General features: G+C 43.4%; 1 protein-coding gene across 1 annotated transcript in view; it reads left to right on the top strand.

Moving 5' to 3' along the window:
* The window catches only part of GYS2 (glycogen synthase 2), a 128,691-nt gene that overhangs the window by 17,622 nt on the left and 89,500 nt on the right, over positions 1-21,569 (top strand). The window contains exons 3-4 of the mRNA XM_063446648.1: positions 7,379-7,570; positions 17,010-17,195. Coding sequence (XP_063302718.1) covers positions 7,379-7,570; positions 17,010-17,195 — 378 coding nt within the window. The remainder of the gene's footprint in view (positions 1-7,378; positions 7,571-17,009; positions 17,196-21,569) is intronic.

Genomic DNA, 21,569 nt, shown 5'->3' with positions numbered 1-21,569 from the left:
TTGGATCAGATTAGGGCCGCCGGCCTAACTCTAAAGCCGGAGAAGTGTAACTTTGGCATGGCTGAAGTCCAGTATTTGGGACACCGGGTGGGGTGTGGGAAACAACGACCAGAACCCGCTAAAGTAGAGGCCGTAGCCAATTGGCCCACACCCCACACTAAGACACAAGTGTTAGCATTTTTAGGGACAGCAGGGTACTACAGGAGATTTGTCCCTGACTACAGCGCCATCGCCAAACCCTTGACAGATTTAACAAAGAAGAATTTACCTAGAGTAGTCCTGTGGTCTCCCGCCTGTGAAACAGCATTCCAAACCTTGAAACAAGCCTTGATCAATGCACCTGTTTTATCTGCCCCCGTCCCTAACAAAAGATTTGTCGTCCACACAGATGCGTCCATGTACGGACTGGGGGCAGTGCTAAGCCAGGTCGGCGAAGACGGGGGCGAACACCCTGTCGCGTATCTCAGCAGAAAACTGTTACCTAGAGAAGTGAGTTACGCGGCAGTGGAAAAAGAGTGCTTAGCCCTGGTCTGGGCCCTAAAGAAATTAACCCCATATCTGTACGGTCAAGAATTCACCTTAATTACTGATCATAACCCCCTTGTATGGCTGAACAGAGTAGCTGGAGATAATGGACGCTTACTGAGATGGAGTCTCGCACTACAGCCATACAATTTCTCCATCCAATACCGCCCTGGCAAGTTTAATGGGAACGCGGACGGTCTGTCCAGACAAACAGAACTATTGCCCTAACAAAGGACCGGACAGCCCCAAGTTGACCCGAAAAGGATCAATCCGGGTCTGCCGGAGTGTTCCACAAAAGGGGAGCAGTGTAACAGATCCCTACCAACCTCTGGTGGATGTGAAACAAACAAGGGAATTACAACTTACACATCCATTCGTTCCATTCCTCTGTTCGTCTGGTTCCGTGCGAATTTCACGTGTAATGCAGAGGTGGCCGCCATTTCGGGACTTTCCACGTGTTCGCGGCCATCTTGTGTGCGAACAGCGGTGTTTGCCTGTAACCGCATGGAACTGAAAACGGATACGCAAACAGGCGAACACCGCTGAATCCTCCAGACCTCCATAAGTTCGTACGGAAACTACCGAACGTCCCCGCGTTCGGTAGTTATATGCAATCATCTATGGGGATTCCAGCGAACCCCGCGATTCGCATGGATGGCCAGAGTATCATACCTTTTTACCGTGCGAACGGAGACCGACCGCAAGGCCAAAACTCATGGAACTAATTTCGGCTAGTTGGTCTGTGCGGTCGGTCAAAACTTTGGAACGTTGTATCTCCCGAACTGTACATCCGAATGGGGTGATTTTTGGATATATTGTCCCCCTGAAGGAGAGCTATCCAGCGCTACCGGATTTAAAGCTGTACCCCCTGTTTTTGGGGTACATCCAGAACTGGTGGAAAAATGTGGACATTTTAATTGGGTTATGTAGTTATCTGAGGGGAGGAGACGTGGGGGTGTTACCATCTGTATTATTGGTTGTTTTCATCCTCCCCCTGGGAGTGTTCTGTGTGTATCTATTTCTAATAAAAAGCAGGCTGGGTGTTCCAGTCCTCAGTTCATCTTGACCCTTCAAAACGTAGCCTCGTCTCGTTCTTGGAAGGGGATTATTTGGGAATATTATTCTGCTCCTGTTTACAGCTGAACCTGCTCCTCACTCTGGATATCGTGGATGGGATTACATCAGCCTACTTCTCCACAGCAGCTTGCAGGGAAAAAGGACACCTTCAACGGCAGAAACCCTCTCTCTATCTGGGTAGCCGTTACAGCATTATTACGAGCAAACTCAGCCCAAGGAAGAAGGTCAGCCCAATTGTTCTGATGGTGGGACACGAAACAACGAAGATACTGCTCTAGAGATTGGTTGGCACGTTCAGCAGCTCCATTAGACTGGGGGTGGTAGGCGGAAGAAAACGAGAGGGAGATACCCATCTCTGTACAAAACGTTCTCCAGAATCTGGAGATAAACTGGCTACCCCTATCGGACACGATCGAAGTGGGAATACCATGCAACCGAAACACCTCCCTGGCAAAGATAGAGGCAAGTTCCTTGGATGATGGCAATTTGACAAGAGACACAAAATGAGCCATCTTAGAAAAACGATCCACAATCATCAGGATGACAGTTTTACCATTAGAGGGAGGTAATTCAACAATAAAATCCATGGATATATTGGACCACGGCCTCTCGGGTATGGGCAACGGATGCAACAACCCACAAGGAACTCTGTGGGAGGACTTCATACTGGCACAAGTGCTACAGGCATTAACGTAATCGGTGACGTCCTTGCGCAAGGAAGCCCACCAGAAATATCTAGAAACTGCTGAGAATGTCTTACAAATACCAGGGTGTCCAGCAGTTCTAGTGTCATGATATAATGACAAGATGTCTCGTCTCTCTGGTATGTCAACGAATAGCTTATCAGCAGGCCTCTCCCCAGGAGCCAAGTTTTGTTTAGCCTGAATAGCTTGTAAGAGAGAAGACGAAATAGAAAGAACAGTAGTAGCTATTATTCTGTCAGGCGGAATGACAGGGGTAACGTCGACCTCGAGTTTGTCAGTAGTCTCGAATTGTCTGGACAGAGCGTCAGCTTTAGCATTACGATCACCCGGTCTGTATGTGATTATGTAATTAAAACGAGACAAAAACAGAGACCACCTGGCCTGCCTAGAAGACAATCTTTTTGCTTCACTAAGGTAGGAGAGGTTTTTGTGATCCGTTAAAATGAGGATGGGATCCCTAGTACCCTCTAGCAGATGTCTCCATTCTTTGAGCGCCAAAATGATAGCCAGGAGTTCACGATTGCCTACATCATAATTCTTCTCTGCTTTAGACATCTGTCTGGAAAAGAAGCCACAAGGGTGTAACGGCTTTTCAGGTGAATCTCTTTGAGACAAGATAGCACCTACCCCTATCTCAGAAGCATCAACTTCAAGAATAAAGGGCAGTGAAGGGACAGGATGCTGTAAAATAGGAGCAGAGGCAAATGAAGCCTTCAGGAATTCAAAGGCCTCGAGTGCTTCTGGTTTCCAGACATGAGTATTACCATCCTTCTTGGTCATTCTGGTTATAGGTGCTACAATGGCAGAAAACCCTTTAATAAAGCGCCTATAATAATTAGAGAACCCCAGAAAACGCTGAATGGCTTTCAAACCCTGAGGTAGAGGCCATTCCATAATGGCAGACAGTTTCTTGGGATCCATACGAAAACCCTTGGCAGAGATTATATAACCCAAGAATTGGACTTCAGATTGATCGAATGAACATTTTTCGAGTTTGCAATAGAGACCGTTAACCAGAAGAGTTCTCAACACTAATTTAACATGCATGTGATGAGTCTGTAAATCAGTAGAATAAATTAATATGTCGTCCAAGTATACTATAACGAATGTATGTATATATTGACGTAGGACATCATTAATAAATTCTTGAAAAACTGCTGGGGCGTTACAAAGACCAAAGGGCATCACAGTATATTCGTAGTGGCCACTCCTGGTATTGAATGCGGTCTTCCACTCGTGATCCTTTTTGATACGTATAAGATTGTAAGCACCCCTAAGGTCCAATTTAGTAAAAACTGTGGCCTGTTTAAGCCTATCAAATAGTTCTGTGATCAAAGGTATGGGGTACGCATTTTTGACGGTGATTTTATTTAGGCCCCTATAGTCAATACAAGGCCTTAATTCGCCATCTTTCTTAGATACAAAGAAGAAACCCGCCCCTGCCGGGGAAGAGGATCTTCTTATAAATCCCTTCTCTAGAGATTCCTTAATATATTCCTCCATAACCAGATTCTCCTGAGGAGATAAAGGATATATTCTCCCTTTGGGAGGCATCGTACCAGGTAATAAATTAATAGCACAATCGTAAGGCCTGTGAGGTGGCAATTTCTCAGCCTCCCTTTTATCAAAAACAGATTTAAGAGACAGGTACTGAGGGGGTATTACCGTAGGCACGGGAGGAATATTAGTAGAATTCAAAGGGGTGATTTTAACAATACAAGACTCTTGGCAAGAATCACTCCAAGAAACTATTTGTCCTGACTCCCAATCAATGGTGGGATTATGAGTACGTAACCAAGGATACCCTAACACGAGGTGAGAGGAAGGAGAAGTAATGATCTGAAACCGAATGGTCTCAGAGTGTAACACCCCTGTAGACATATGTAGTGGAACAGTTTCATGTGTGATAACTGGAGAGCATAATGGTCTACCATCTATGGCCTCAACGGCCAAGGGTGTCTCCTTCTCTCTGGTGGGTATGTTATTCTCCTTGACAAAACTGGAATCAATAAAGTTTTCGGCCGCTCCGGAATCAACCAGGGCTAGTATATTCCCTGCTACGCAGTTACTACCAAGGTGCAGGGAAACAGGGAGAAGTAATTTATTAAGAGGCAAATGTGAGGACTGTGATGTCACACCCAAGGCCAGTCCTCTATACGGTCTTAGGTGCGATAGTTTCCCGGACGCACGGGACATTCTTGTCTCATATGACCCCTCCTACCACAATAAAGACAAAGTCCCTCCTTTCTCCTATAAAGCTTTTCAGCGTCAGTAAGTTTGGCAACCCCTAACTGCATAGGTTCCTCCTCAGAACCTTTAGATCCCTCGGGAGTCTCAGCTCTAGGGGAGTTAACGGGAACAAAACGTCTATTTCTGGACCTGGTATATAACCTGTCACGGATCCTGTTATCTATATCGATAAGATAGTCAATCAGGTCCTCCAGGGGTACAGGGAGGTCCTTAGCTGCTACCTCATCCAACATAGTTTCAGACAGACCCTCCATAAACGCAGTAGTAAGCCCATTATTAGTCCAATCTACCTGTGAGGCAAGGGTACGGAACTGAATAGCATAATCGGCTACAGATTTAGATCCTTGCTTTATTCTCATTAATGCCCTGGCGGCATTTTTTGACCTTTTAGTCGTGTCAAATGTTCTACGAAACGCTGTGAGGAAGCTAGTGAAGTCGTGTACCATAGGCCCATTAGCCTCCCAAATAGGATTTGCCCATTCTAGTGCCTTATCCGTAAGCTGGTGCATAAGAAAACCCACCTTAGATCTATCAGTGGGAAATGAACGTGGGTACATTTCAAAGTGGAACTCCACTTGATTAAGGAATCCCCTACATGTCTTAGCGTCCCCTCCATACCTAGGTGGCGGGGTTAGATGTGCTGAAGCATTAGGCATATTAGCTGTGTCTGGTATAGGGTTTACAGGAGGCGCAGGTACAGGTACCGGAGCTGATCTGGATAACAGTGTCTGGATGGCTTGAGCCATTTGATCCATACGGTGATCCTGTTCTGCGAATCTATGAGTGGCCATCTGTTCTGCGATATCATGAGTGGCCATCTGTTGTCCTAAACCTGCGGGGTCCATGGCCCTATCGTAATGTCACGGTAATATACCCCAACACGCAGGAATAGTTCAATAGTCAATAGACAAGAAACCAGGGTTCGTCTTACCGGACCTTAGAATGGCCGGACTAGGACGAGTAAGAAAGACAGAGTCTAGAACAAGCCGAGGTCAAGGGAACAGAGAGACAGCGTAACGTAGAACAAGCCGAGGACTGGTACACAGAGGACAAAACAGCGGATAAGCAAGCAAGGATAAGGAGAGAGCGGAGTCAGGAACAAAGCCAAGGTCGAGCACCAAAAAACCAACTGAACGATACAAGCACTAAAGGGAACTGGACAGAAACCACGATAGGGCAAGGAGCAAGGGAAACAGGTGAGTACAAATACCCTAAAGTTCACTTTGATTGGCCCTTGTCATATCCACGCCCCCAAAACGTGAGTGTATGGGGAACGTGGTATGACAGGGGCCAATGGGAGACTGATTCTAATTTAGTCTCCCACTGTCCCTTTAAGAGCGCGCCCGAGACGCGCGGCGCGCTCTTAGTGTCGGGCGGGACACGTGACCGCTTCTCGCGGTCACTGCCCGCCTGACAGATCTTATCGTTGGCTGAGCCGCGCGCGGCTCGTGCAGGAGCAGGACCGCGCGCGGCGAGAAGAGAGGACCCCGGCCGGCCCCTGGAGAGGGTAAGTACCGCTACAGTGGGTTTATATTATTAAAGGGACACTCCAGGCTCCCACACACGTTAGGTGCACTGTGTAGGTTAGGTTACAGTTAGTTATACTGGGTGGGTTTATATTATTAAAGGGACACTCCAGGCTCCCACACACGTTAGATGCACTGTGTAGGTTAGGTTACAGTTATACTGGTGGGTTTATATTATTAAAGGGACACTCCAGGCTCCCACACACGTTAGATGCACTATGTAGGTTAGGTTACAGTTAGTTATACTGAGTGGGTTTATATTATTAAAGGGACACTCCAGGCTCCCACACACGTTAGGTGCACTGTGTAGGTTAGGTTACAGTTATACTGGGTGGGTTTATATTATTAAAGGGACACTCCAGGCTCCCACACACGTTAGATGCACTGTGTAGGTTAGGTTACAGTTAGTTATACTGGGTGGGTTTATATTATTAAAGGGACACTCCAGGCTCCCACACATGTTAGATGCACTGTGTAGGTTAGGTTACAGTTAGTTTTACTGGGTGGGTTTATATTATTAAAGGGACACTCCAGGCTCCCACACACGTTAGATGCACTGTGTAGGTTAGGTTACAGTTATACTGAGTGGGTTTATATTATTAAAGGGACACTCCAGGCTCCCACACACGTTAGATGCACTGTGTAGGTCAGATTACAGTTAGTTATACTGGGTGGGTTTATATTATTAAAGGGACACTCCAGGCTCCCACACACGTTAGATGCACTGTGTAGTTTAGGTTACAGTTATACTGGGTGGGTTTATATTATTAAAGGGACACTCCAGGCTCCCACACACGTTAGATGCACTGTGTAGTTTAGGTTACAGTTATACTGGTGGGTTTATATTATTATTTATATTCTATTGTGTTAGGAATGCAAAGTTGTGCCCTCTGGTCACCCCTTCTCACAGTCCCTCTTAGTTTATTCACGCAATTCTATTGCTGATGTCTCGGTGATTTATTGGTGCTCCGTTACTTTGGACTTTATCCAATGGAGGGAACAAAATGTGAAACCGAAGGGAGTGCTTTGAGTGCATTAAATCCTCCCCATAGGAGATTACTGGCTCAATGCTTTCCTATGGGGATTTCACTGATGCTGGAGGTCCTCATGCAGAGCGTATTTCGTTTAGTGATTGTTGGAGTCTCTGTGAAGGTTAGTGTTAAGTTGTGATTGTTAGCGTTACGAGGGGTTAAGTTTTGGATGGCTGAGGGTGTGATTATGGGGTGTTTAGGGTTCAAAGGGAAGTTTCTGTGGAATAAAGAAACATCTGTTACACTGCTTTACCCGCCCTTGTAGGTATATTTCGGTCGATGGCTCATTGAAGGAAGTCCATTCGTCATTCTGTTTGACATTGGGTCTGCGGCCTGGAATCTGGATCGGTGGAAGGGAGAATTTTGGGAAGCGTGCAGTGTGGGGATCCCATTCCATGACCGAGAGGCCAACGATGCTCTTATATTTGGGTCTCTCACCGCTTGGTTCTTAAAAGAGGTAAATTTCACAAATAGAGATTTGGTGACAGTGATATCTGGCGGGAGCACACATTTTCTACTTTTTTTAAATACACTGCAATGAATATCCGATACACACCATAAACTGTTTGAACTAAATGGCATTTTGATAATAAAGTATAATAACTGCCAGAACTCCGACATCGCCATATTCTCTCTCCAACTCATTGCCGTCAGGATTGCTCGGCCCGACATCGCTGCCGTTTGTCCAGGAAACATGCTTGGATGGCATTTAACTGTATACCATGAATATTATAACACAGAACATCTTGCTTTATCGGGAATAATAGAACAAAATGTGATTGCCAAGAATTCCATCACAGATCTGTTTATTCACTACAGTCCATGGAAAGGGTAGTAGATACCTGGAATAGCCTTCCAGTGGGAGCAGTAACAGTGATATAAAAAAGGTAGTAGATACCTGGAATAGCCTTCCTGTGGGAGCAGTAACAGTGATATAGAAAGGGTAGTAGATACATGGAATAGCCTCCCAGTGGGAGCAGTAACAGTGATATAGAAAGGGTAGTAGATACATGGAATAGCCTCCCAGTGGGAGCAGTAACTGTGATATAGAAAGGGTAGTAGATACCTGGAATAGCCTTCCAGTGGGAGCAGTAACACTGATATAGAAAGGGTAGTAGATACCTGGAATAGCCTTCCAGTGGGAGCAGTAACAGTGATATAGAAAGGGTAGTAGATACCTTGAATAGCCTTCCAGTGGGAGTAGTAACAGTGATATAGAAAGGGTAGTAGATACCTTGAATAGCCTTCCAGTGGGAGTAGTAACAGTGATATAGAAAGGGTAGTAGATACCTGGAATAGCCTTCCAGTGGGAGCAGTAACAGTGATATAGAAAGGGTAGTAGATACCTTGAATAGCCTTCCAGTGGGAGCAGTAACAGCAATATAGAAAGGGTAGTAGATACCTGAAATAGCCTTCCAATGGGAGCAGTAAAAGTGATATAGAAAGGGTAGTAGATACCTGGAATAGCCTTCCAGTGGGAGCAGTAACAGTGATATAGAAAGGGTAGTAGGTACCTGGAATAGCCTTCCAGTGGGAGCAGTAACAGTGATATAGAAAGGGTAGTAGATACCTGGAATAGCCTTCCAGTGGCAGTAGCCTAGTATAGGAGTATATATTAGATTACAAACTAATCTGGATTATTGGTGTGAAGTTTTGTAATTTGTGACTAAATTGAAAAGCGATTTTTATTTTGGGGCAGTCATTATTTTTGTATCTAGTGATTTTCGATTTTTTTCTGCAAACTAATTAAATATAAAAATAATATTAAAACCGGGAACACGCTGGTTATTATAGGTCCATAGAATATTTTCTTTATTTGAATAAAAGCTCGTCTTACCATAAATCCAATTAATAGGTTCTGTTACTTTTTCACTAAGATTTAAAGGATTAGATTAAAAGATTAAGTGCAAACGACTGTTTTATTTCAAGTATTACCGATGACATTGAATTGTCATTAACGGCTTCTGTGACAACACAGCCAACAAAAGCAATTTTAATTTTCCATCTAAGCGTCACCCCCTTTCCCGCAAATTACCTTAATATACAATAATTATATAGAAACTGTCACTTTGTGGCAATCGGAACCCTGAGACTTATTCTAAAGCAGAGACGCCCATCTACAGCCTGTAAAGCAAAGCCCCCCATCTACAATATGTAACCCCCATCTACAGCCTGCAAAGCCCCCCATCTACAATATGTAACCCCCAACTGCAATATGTAACCCCCATCTACAATATGTAACCCCCATCTACAATATGTAACCCCCATCTACAGCCTGCAAAGCCCCCATCTACAATATGTAACCCCCATCTACAGCCTGCAAAGCCCCCCATCTACAATATATAACCCCCATCTACAATATATAACCCCCATCTACAGCCTGCAAAGCCTCCCCATCTACAATATGTAACCCCCAACTACAGCCTGCAAAGCCCCCCATCTACAATATATAACCCCCAACTACAGCCTGCAAAGCCCCCCATCTACAATATGTAACCCCCATCTACAGCCTGCAAAGCCTCCCATCTACAATATGTAACCCCCATCTACAGCCTGCAAAGCCCCCATCTACAATATGTAACCCCCATCTACAGCCTGCAAAGCCCCCCATCTACAATATGTAACCCCCATCTACAGCCAGCAAAGCCCCCCATCTACAATATGTAACCCCCATCTACAGCCAGCAAAGCCCTCATCTACAATATGTAACCCCCATCTACAGCCTGCAAAGCCTCCATCTACAATATGTAACCCCCATCTACAGCCTGCAAAGCCCCCCATCTACAATATGTAACCCCCAACTACAGCCTGCAAAGCCCCCCATCTACAATATGTAACCCCCATCTACAGCCTGCAAAGCCCCCCATCTACAATATGTAACCCCCATCTACAGCCTGCAAAGCCTCCCATCTACAATATGTAACCCCCAACAACAGCCAGCAAAGCCTCCCATCTACAATATGTAACCCCCATCAACAGCCTGCAAAGCCTTCCCATCTACAATATGTAACCCCCATCTACAGCCTGCAAAGCCCCCATCTACAATATGTAACCCCCATCTACAGCCTGCAAAGCCCCCCATCTACAATATGTAACCCCCAACTACAGCCTGCAAAGCCCCCCATCTACAATATGTAACCCCCATCTACAGCCTGCAAAGCCCCCCATCTACAATATGTAACCCCCATCTACAGCCTGCAAAGCCTCCCATCTACAATATGTAACCCCCAACAACAGCCAGCAAAGCCTCCCATCTACAATATGTAACCCCCATCTACAGCCTGCAAAGCCCCCATCTACAATATGTAACAACCAACTACAGCCTGCAAAGCCCCCCCATCTACAATATGTAACCCCCATCTACAGCCTGCAAAGCCCCCATCTACAATATGTAACAACCAACTACAGCCTGCAAAGCCCCCCCATCTACAATATGTAACCCCCAACTACAGCCTGCAAAGCCCCCCATCTACAATATGTAACCCCCAACAACAGCCTGCAAAGCCTCCATCTACAATATGTAACCCCAACAACAGCCTGCAAAGCCCCCCCATCTACAATATGTAACCCCCAACAACAGCCAGCAAAGTCTCACATCTACAATATGTAACCCCCATCAACAGCCTGCAAAGCCTTCCCATCTACAATATCTAACCCCCATCTACAGCCTGCAAAGCCCCCATCTACAATATGTAACCCCCATCTACAGCCTGCAAAGCCCCCCATCTACAATATGTAACCCCCAACTACAGCCTGCAAAGCCCCCCATCTACAATATGTAACCCCCATCTACAGCCTGCAAAGCCCCCCATCTACAATATGTAACCCCCATCTACAGCCTGCAAAGCCTCCCATCTACAATATGTAACCCCCAACAACAGCCAGCAAAGCCTCCCATCTACAATATGTAACCCCCATCAACAGCCTGCAAAGCCTTCCCATCTACAATATGTAACCCTCAACTACAGCCTGCAAAGCCCCCCCATCTACAATATGTAACCCCCATCTACAGCCTGCAAAGCCCCCATCTACAATATGTAACAACCAACTACAGCCTGCAAAGCCCCCCCATCTACAATATGTAACCCCCAACTACAGCCTGCAAAGCCCCCCCATCTACAATATGTAACCCCCATCTACAGCCTGCAAAGCCCCCCCATCTACAATATGTAACCCCCATCTACAGCCTGCAAAGCCCCCCCATCTACAATATGTAACCCCCAACTACAGCCTGCAAAGCCCCCCCATCTACAATATGTAACCCTCAACTACAGCCTGCAAAGCCCCCCCATCTACAATATGTAACCCCCATCTACAGCCTGCAAAGCCCCCATCTACAATATGTAACAACCAACTACAGCCTGCAAAGCCCCCCATCTACAATATGTAACCCCCAACTACAGCCTGCAAAGCCCCCCATCTACAATATGTAACCCCCAACAACAGCCTGCAAAGCCTCCATCTACAATATGTAACCCCCAACAACAGCCTGCAAAGCCCCCATCTACAATATGTAACAACCAACTACAGCCTGCAAAGCCCCCCCATCTACAATATGTAACCCCCAACTACAGCCTGCAAAGCCCCCCATCTACAATATGTAACGCCCAACAAATGCCTGCAAAGCCTCCATCTACAATATGTAATCCCCAACAACAGCCTGCAAAGCCCCCCCATCTACAATATGTAACCCCCAACAACAGCCTGCAAAGCCTCCCCATCTACAATATGTAACCCCCAACAACAGCCTGCAAAGCCTCCATCTACAATATGTAACCCCCAACAACAGCCTGCAAAGCCCCCCCATCTACAATATGTAACGCCCAACAACAGCCTGCAAAGCCCCCCATCTACAATATATAACCCCCAACAACAGCCTGCAAAGCCTCCCCATCTACAATATGTAACCCCCAACAACAGCCTGCAAAGCCTCCATCTACAATATGTAACCCCCAACAACAGCCTGCAAAGCCTCCATCTACAATATGTAACCCCCAACAACAGCCTGCAAAGCCCCCCATCTACAATATGTAACCCCCATCTACAGCCTGCAAAGCCTCCCATCTACAATATGTAACCCCCATCTACAGCCTGCAAAGCCCCCCATCTACAATATGTAACCCCCAACTACAGCCTGCAAAGCCCCCCATCTACAATATGTAACCCCCAACTACAGCCTGCAAAGCCTCCCATCTACAATATGTAACCCCCAACTACAGCCTGCAAAGCCCCCCCATCTACAATATGTAACCCCCAACTACAGCCTGCAAAGCCCCCCATCTGCAATATGTAACCCCCAACTACAGCCTGCAAAGCCCCCCATCTACAATATGTAACCCCCAACTACAGCCTGCAAAGCCTCCCATCTACAATATGTAACCCCCAACTACAGCCTGCAAAGCCCCCCCATCTACAATATGTAACCCCCAACTACAGCCTGCAAAGCCCCCATCTACAATATGTAACCCCCAACAACAGCCTGCAAAGCTTCCATCTACAATATGTAACCCCCATCTACAGCCTGCAAAGCCCCCCCATCTACAATATGTAACCCCCATCTACAGCCTGCAAAGCCCCCCCATCTACAATATGTAACCCCCAACAACAGCCTGCAAAGCCTCCATCTACAATATGTAACCCCCAACAACAGCCTGCAAAGCCCCCCCATCTACAATATGTAACGCCCAACAACAGCCTGCAAAGCCTCCATCTACAATATGTAATCCCCAACAACAGCCTGCAAAGCCCCCCCATCTACAATATGTAACCCCCAACAACAGCCTGCAAAGCCCCCCCATCTACAATATGTAACCCCCATCTACAGCCTGCAAAGCCTCCCATCTACAATATGTAACCCCCAACTACAGCCTGCAAAGCCCCTCCATCTACAATATGTAACCCCCAACTACAGCCTGCAAAGCCCCCATCTACAATATGTAACCCCCATCTACAGCCTGCAAAACCCCCATCTACAATATGTAACCCCCAACTACAGCCTGCAAAGCCTCCCATCTACAATATGTAACCCCCATCTACAGCCTGCAAAACCCCCCATCTACAATATGTAACCCCCAACAACAGCCTGCAAAGCCTCCCCATCTACAATATGTAACCCCCAACTACAGCCTGCAAAGCCTTCCCATCTACAATATGTAACCCCCAACTACAGCCTGCAAAGCCCCCCATCTACAATATGTAACCCCCATCTACAGCCTGCAAAACCCCCCATCTACAATATGTAACCCCCAACAACAGCCTGCAAAGCCCCCCCATCTACAATATGTAACCCCCATCTACAGCCTGCAAAGCCTCCCATCTACAATAAGTAACCCCCAACAACAGCCTGCAAAGCCTCCCCATCTACAATATGTAACCCCCAACAACAGCCTGCAAAGCCTCCCCATCTACAATATGTAACCCCCATCTACAGCCTGCAAAGCCTCCCCATCTACAATATGTAACCCCCATCTACAGCCTGCAAAGCCTCCCATCTACAATATGTAACCCCCAACAACAGCCTGCAAAGCCTCCCATCTACAATATGTAACCCCCAACAACAGCCTGCAAAGCCTCCCCATCTACAATATGTAACCCCCATCTACAGCCTGCAAAGCCTCCCCATCTACAATATGTAACCCCCATCTACAGCCTGCAAAGCCTCCCATCTACAATATGTAACCCCCAACAACAGCCTGCAAAGCCTCCCATCTACAATATGTAACCCCCAACAACAGCCTGCAAAGCCTCCCCATCTACAATATGTAACCCCCAACAACAGCCTGCAAACCCCCGATCTACAATATGTAACCCCCAACAACAGCCTGCAAAGCCTCCCATCTACAATATGTAACCCCCAACTACAGCCTGCAAAGCCCCCCATCTACAATATGTAACCCCAACAACAGCCTGCAAAGCAAAGCCTCCCATCTACAATATGTAACCCCCTAACTACAACCAGCAAAGCCCCCCATCTACAGCCTGCAAAGCCCCCCATCTACAATATATAACCCCCAACTACAGCCTGCAAAGCCCTCCATCTACAATATGTAACCCCCCAACTACAGCCTGCAAAGCCCCCATCTACAATATGTAACCCCCAACTACAGCCTGCAAAGCCCCCCCATCTACAATATGTAACCCCCAACAACAGCTTGCAAAGCCTCCCCATCTACAATTTGTAACCCCCAACTACAGTGTGAAAAGCCCCCATCTACAATATGTAACCCCCAACTACAGCCTGCAAACCCCCCCCCCCCATCTACAATATGTAAACCCCAACTACAGCCTGCAAAGCCCCCCATCTACAGCATGTAACCCTCATCTACAGTGGGCAAAGCCCTCATCTACAATATGTAACCCCCATCTACAGCCTGCAAAGCCCCCCCAACTACAGCCTGCAAAGCCCCCTATCTACAGTATGTAACCCCCATCTACAGTGGGCAAAGCCCCCCATCTACAATATGTAACTCCCAACTACAGCCTACAAAACTCCACATCTACAACGTGTAACCCCCAACTACAGCCTGCAAAGCCCCCCATCTACAATATGTAACCCCCAATACAGCCTACAAAGCGCCCTATTTATTATATGTAACCCCCAACTACAGTATGTAACCCCATCTACATTGTGCAAAACCTCCATCTACAATATGTAACCCCTAACTACAGCCTGCAAAGCCCCCCATCTACAATATGTAACCCCCAATACAGCCTACAAAGCGCACTATTTATCATATGTAACCCCCAACTACAGTATGTAACCCCATCTACATTGTGCAAAACCTCCATCTACAATATGTAACCCCTAACTACAGCCTGCAAAGCCCCCCATTTACACTATGTACCCCCCAACTACAGTTGATGTGTCTGGTACCACAACTGGGTGCCTCCGCCAATCACTGCTTCCTAGTAAGCCTTGAGTACCATAAGCACTGTACTGGACACCATCAGGACTGTAGACCCTTAACCGCCGCAGCTTGGTTGGGGGTCTCGTTGTCCTCCACACACCCTGGATCCAAGACAAGGATCCAGCTTCCAGTGGGTAGACCTCTCCTACTCCAGAGAGTATAGCAGGATAGCTCTTACAAGAGCTAGTGATTTAGCTGTTATAGCTGTTCCCTACAAGCACAAGACAAGGTTTTGTGTTGAGGGTGAAGTGGAACTGATTTATTGGCAGCCACAACTGGCCTTATATGCAAGTCCTCATACAAGGGGTTTTCCATAACATATTCCAGAGGATATAGTGATGTGTGTATAGTTATGGGTACATAGTGATGATGGGTTTACAGTGATGATGGGGATATAGTGATGATGGGTATATAGTGATGTGTGTATAGTTATGGGTACATAGTGATGATGGGTTTATAGTGATGATGTGGATATAGTGATGATGGGTATATAGTGATGATGGGTATATAGTGATGATGGGGATATAGGGATGATGGGTTTATAGTGATGATGGGGATATAGTGATGATGGGGATATAGTGTGTAATGAGTGGTATATATTGATGTGTGTATAGTTATGGGTACATAGTGATGATGGGTTTATAGTGATGATGGGTTTATAGTGATGATGGGTTTATAGTGATGATGGGTTTATAGTGATGATGGGGATATAGTGATGATGGGTATATAGTGATGATGGGGATATAGTGATGATGGGGATATAGTGATGGGGATATAGTGATGGGGATATAGTGATGATGGGGATATAGTGATGATGGGGATATAGTGATGGGTATATAGTGATGATGGGTTTATAGTGATGATGGGGATATAGTGATGGGGATATAGTGATGATGGGGATATAGTGATGATGGGTTTATAGTGATGATGGGGATATAGTGATGATGGGGATATAGTGATGATGGGGATATAGTGATGATGGGGATATAGTGATGATGGGTTTATAGTGATGATGGGTATATAGTGTGTAATGAGGGGTATATAGTGTGTAATGAGGGGTATATAGTGATGTGTGTATAGTTATGGGTACATAGTGATGATGGGTTTATAGTGATTATGGGTATATAGAGATGATGGGGATATAGTGATGAGGATATAGTGATGATGGGGATATAGTGATGATGGGGATATAGTGATGGGTATATGTGATTATGGGTATATAGAGATGATGGGGATATAGTGATGGGTATATAGTGATGATGGGGATATAGGGATGATGGGTTTATAGTGATTATGGGTATATAGTGTGTAATGAGGGGTATATAGTGTGTAATGAGGGGTATATAGTGATGTGTGTATAGTTATGGGTACATAGTGATGATGGGTTTATAGTGATTATGGGTATATAGAGATGATGGGGATATAGTGATGGGGATATAGTGATGATGGGGATATAGTGATGGGTATATGTGATTATGGGTATATAGAGATGATGGGGATATAGTGATGGGTATATAGTGATGATGGGGATATAGGGATGATGGGTTTATAGTGATGATGGGTATATAGTGTGTAATGAGGGGTATATAGTGTGTAATGAGGGGTATATAGTGATGTGTGTATAGTTATGGGTACATAGTGATGATGGGTTTATAGTGATTATGGGGATATAGTGATGGGTATATAGTGATGATGGGGATATAGGGATGATGGGGATATAGTGATGGGTATATGTGATTATGGGGATATAGTGATGATGGGGATATAGTGATGGGTATATAGTGATGATGGGGATATAGGGATGTGTGTATAGTTATGGGTACATAGTGATGCTGGGTTTATAGTGAAAATAAAGGAATACGCTCAATCCTTAGGCGACACACTCATTACTGGTGTGTCATTTTTTGCACTGAATATTTTTGAGATTTTTCTGGAGTACGGTATTTTCTTGACCTGGATAAATGGCTGGATATTAATGCTTTATTTCAGGTTTCAGATCACATAGAGGACAAACTGAACCTTATTGCGCACTTCCATGAATGGCAGACAGGGCCGGGCTTAGTTCTCACTCGTTATCGAAATCTACCTGTGGCCACCATCTTCACAACCCATGCCACTCTGCTGGGGAGATACCTGTGCGCAGCCAACGTGGACTTTTATAACAAGTTAGACCAGGTAAAGCATAAAATAACGATACAATCAACACTTACTGGACTGAGCAACGGCTTCCTGGATTGGTGACCGTCTAAAACATTATTTAATACAAATTTCCACCAAGCCTGCTATTAAAGGGATATATATAAACACTAGCTGAAAGCATTGTTAGATGTATTATTAGTATATATACTCTATATTCTATATATATATAAATCCCAGAGTATTACAGTATGCAATGATACCTTTTATATATATAAATCCCAGAGTATTGCGGTATGCAATGATACCTTTTATATATATAAATATATAAATCCCAGAGTATTGCTGTATGCAATGATACCTTAATGTATATATATATAAAGGTATCACTGCATACTGTAATACTCTGGGATTTATATATATAAAAGGTATCATTGCATACTGCAATACTCTGGGATTTATATATATAAAAGGTATCATTGCATACTGCAATACTCGGGGATTTATATATATAAAGGTATCACTGCATACTGCAATACTCTGGGATTTATATATATAAAGGTATCATTGCATACTGCAATTCTCTGGGATTTATATATATAAAGGTATCATTGCATACTGCAATACTCTGGGATTTATATATATATATATATATATATATATATATATATAAAAAGGGTATCACTGCATACTGCAATACTCTGGGATTTATATATATAAAAGGTATCACTGCATACTGCAATACTCTGGGATTTATATATATAAAAGGTATCACTGCATACTGCAATACTCTGGGATTTATATATATAAAGGTATCATTGCATACTGCAATTCTCTGGGATTTATATATATAACGGTATCATTGCATACTGCAATACTCTGGGATTTATATATATAAAGGTATCATTGCATACTGCAATTCTCTGGGATTTATATATATAAAGGTATCATTGCATACTGCAATACTCTGGGATTTATATATATATATAAAATGTATCACTGCATACTGCAATACTCTGGGATTTATATATATAAAGGTATCATTGCATACTGCAATACTCTGGGATTTATATATATAAAAGGTATCACTGCATACTGCAATACTCTGGGATTTATATATATAAAAGGTATCATTGCATACTGCAATACTCTGGGATTTATATATATAAAAGGTATCACTGCATACTGCAATACTCTGGGATTTATATATATATAAAAGGTATCATTGCATACTGCAATACTCTGGGATTTATATATATAAAAGGTGTAACGGACCGTTTCACTTACAAGAGGATAAAACCCAGTTTAGGCGATATCCCCCTTTCCAGATGCACAGGCAGCTACTGCAAACACCATTCTCCCGACTGGAACCACACGAACACTGGAACAGCTGAACAAGAAAAGCAGACATCGGCTTACACTCCTGGCAGTCAGCAAACAATCCCATTCCCCCAAAGAACGAGACGACACATCGCTTTGAGGGTTAAGCAAGACTCAGGACTGGGACACCCAGTCTGGCTTTTATTACAAACAAGTACATACAGGACACTCCCAGGGGGAGGATGAATTTAACCAATCACATGGATGTACCTCCCACACATTTCCTCCCCTTAGATTAGCACTTAACATAATTATACCGTACATCCTTTTCCCCAATTCCTGGATGTACCCCAAATACATATGCTACACCTCCAAAACAGTTATCCCCTGATAGCCCTTATTCAGGGGGACAACATATCCAAGAATCAGGTCATTCGGATGAATGGTTCGGGAGATATGAGGTTCCAAAGATTTGACCGACCGCATGGGTAAAGTATCCGAAAACAGTTCCATGCATTTTGGCCCTGTGGTCGGTCACAAACAAGTGAATGAAACAGACGAATTACTTGGGTTATAGAGACTAAGGGGGATTCGCATGAATCCCCTAGTTCGTATGTTTCTTTCTACCGAACGGCGGGTCATTCGGTAGTTTCTATACGAATTTCTGGGAGTATGGAGGTCTCAGCGGTGTTTGCCTAGTCAAGTGTCCGATTTCAGTTCCAGACACTCGACGGCAAAACACCGCTGTTCGGTAGTTTAAGATGGCCGCCGCCACGTGTTTGTTTCCCGAATGGCGGCCACCCAGAGGACAAAGAATACATTACATGGATTGCCAATTACCTGTTTGCAACATTGTTGCAAACTGTAATTGGAGGCACACTTATTCCTGGGTGGTCTGGTTGTTCGGTAGTTTCACTCAATATAATGAATGGAGTGATTCTACCGAACAATCAGTTGAATGCTGCATACATATCACCCAGGTTAAACTTAACACATGAATACATATACAATATACAGGCAGTACAATAGAATATGCTTCACAGTCTTAAAGGGACAGTAGTCCCAAAATGTCCATCGCTGATTTTAAAGGGCCAGTAGCAGCAATATAAATTATTACATGCCCAATTATAGTTTTGAAAGTGCAATATGTCCAGGGGCCATAGTCAGCGGGCAGGAGGCTAGCAACCAGGCCTCTCCAGTTCACAGTGGCGAAGCTGGTTTCGCCACAAAAGGTATCACTGCATACTGCAATACTCTGGGATTTATATATATAAAGGTATCATTGCATACTGCAATACTCTGGGATTTATATATATAAAAGGTATCATTGCATACTGCAATACTCTGGGATTTATATATATAAAAGGTATCATTGCATACAGCAATACTCTGGGATTTATATATATAAAAGGTATCATTGCATACTGCAATACTCTGGGATTTATATATATAAAAGGTATCATCGCATACTGTAATACTCTGGGATTTATATATATATATATATAAAGGTATCATTGCATACTGCAATACTCTGGGATTTATATATATAAAGGTATCATTGCATACTGCAATACTCTGGGATTTATATATATAAAGGTATCATTGCATACTGCAATACTCTGGGATTTATATATATAAATGGTATCACTGCATACTGCAATACTCTGGGATTTATATATATAAAAGGTATCATTGCATACTGCAATACTCTGGGATTCATATATATAAAAGGTATCACTGCATACTGCAATACTCTGGGATTTATATATATATATATATATAAAAGGTATCATTGCATACTGCAATACTCTGGGATTTATATATATAAAAGGTGTCATTGCATACTGTAATACTCTGGGATTTATATATATATATAAAGGTATCATTGCATACTGCAATACTCTGGGATTTATATATATAAAGGTATCATTGCATACTGCAATACTCTGGGATTTATATATATAAAAGGTATCATTGCATACTGCAATACTCTGTGATTTATATATATAAAGGTATCACTGCATACTGCAATACTCTGGGATTTATATATATAAAAGGTATCACTGCGTACTGCAATTCTCTGGGATTTATATATATAAAAGGTATCACTGCGTACTGCAATACTCTGGGATTTATATATATATAAAAGGTATCACTGCATACTGCAATACACTGGGATTTATATATATAAAAGGTATCATTGCATACAGCAATACTCTGTGATTTATATATATATATATAAAAGGTATCATTGCATACTGCAATACTCTGTGATTTATATATATAAAAGGTATCATTGCATACTGCAATACTCTGGGATTTATATATATAAAAGGTATCATTGCATACTGCAATACTCTGGGATTTATATATATAAAAGGTATCATCGCATACTGTAATACTCTGGGATTTATATATATATATATAAAGGTATCATTGCATACTGCAATACTCTGGGATTTATATATATAAAGGTATCATTGCATACTGCAATACTCTGGGATTTATATATATAAAGGTATCATTGCATACTGCAATACTCTGGGATTTATATATATAAAAGGTATCATTGCATACTACAATACTCTGGGATTTATATATATATAAATGGTATCACTGCATACTGCAATACTCTGGGATTTATATATATAAAAGGTATCATTGCATACTGCAATACTCTGGGATTTATATATATAAAGGTATCATTGCGTACTGCAATACTCTGGGATTTATATATATAAAATGTATCATTGCATACTGCAATACTCTGGGATTTATATATATAAAAGGTATCATTGCATACTGCAATACTCTCTGATTTATATATATAAAAGGTATCATTGCATACTGCAATACTCTGGGATTTATATATATAAAAGGTATCATTGCATACTACAATACTCTGGGATTTATATATATAAAAGGTATCATTGCATACTGCAATACTCTGGGATTTATATATATAAATGGTATCACTGCATACTGCAATACTCTGGGATTTATATATATAAAAGGTATCATTGCATACTGCAATACTCTGGGATTTATATATATAAAGGTATCATTGCATGCTGCAATACTCTGGGATTTATA

This window comes from Pelobates fuscus, chromosome 3 (genome assembly GCF_036172605.1).
Source record: "Pelobates fuscus isolate aPelFus1 chromosome 3, aPelFus1.pri, whole genome shotgun sequence".
Classification (NCBI taxonomy): Eukaryota; Metazoa; Chordata; class Amphibia; order Anura; family Pelobatidae; genus Pelobates; species Pelobates fuscus.
The sequence above is the reverse complement of the archived record's forward strand: the minus strand, read 5'-3'. Positions and strand labels throughout refer to the sequence as shown.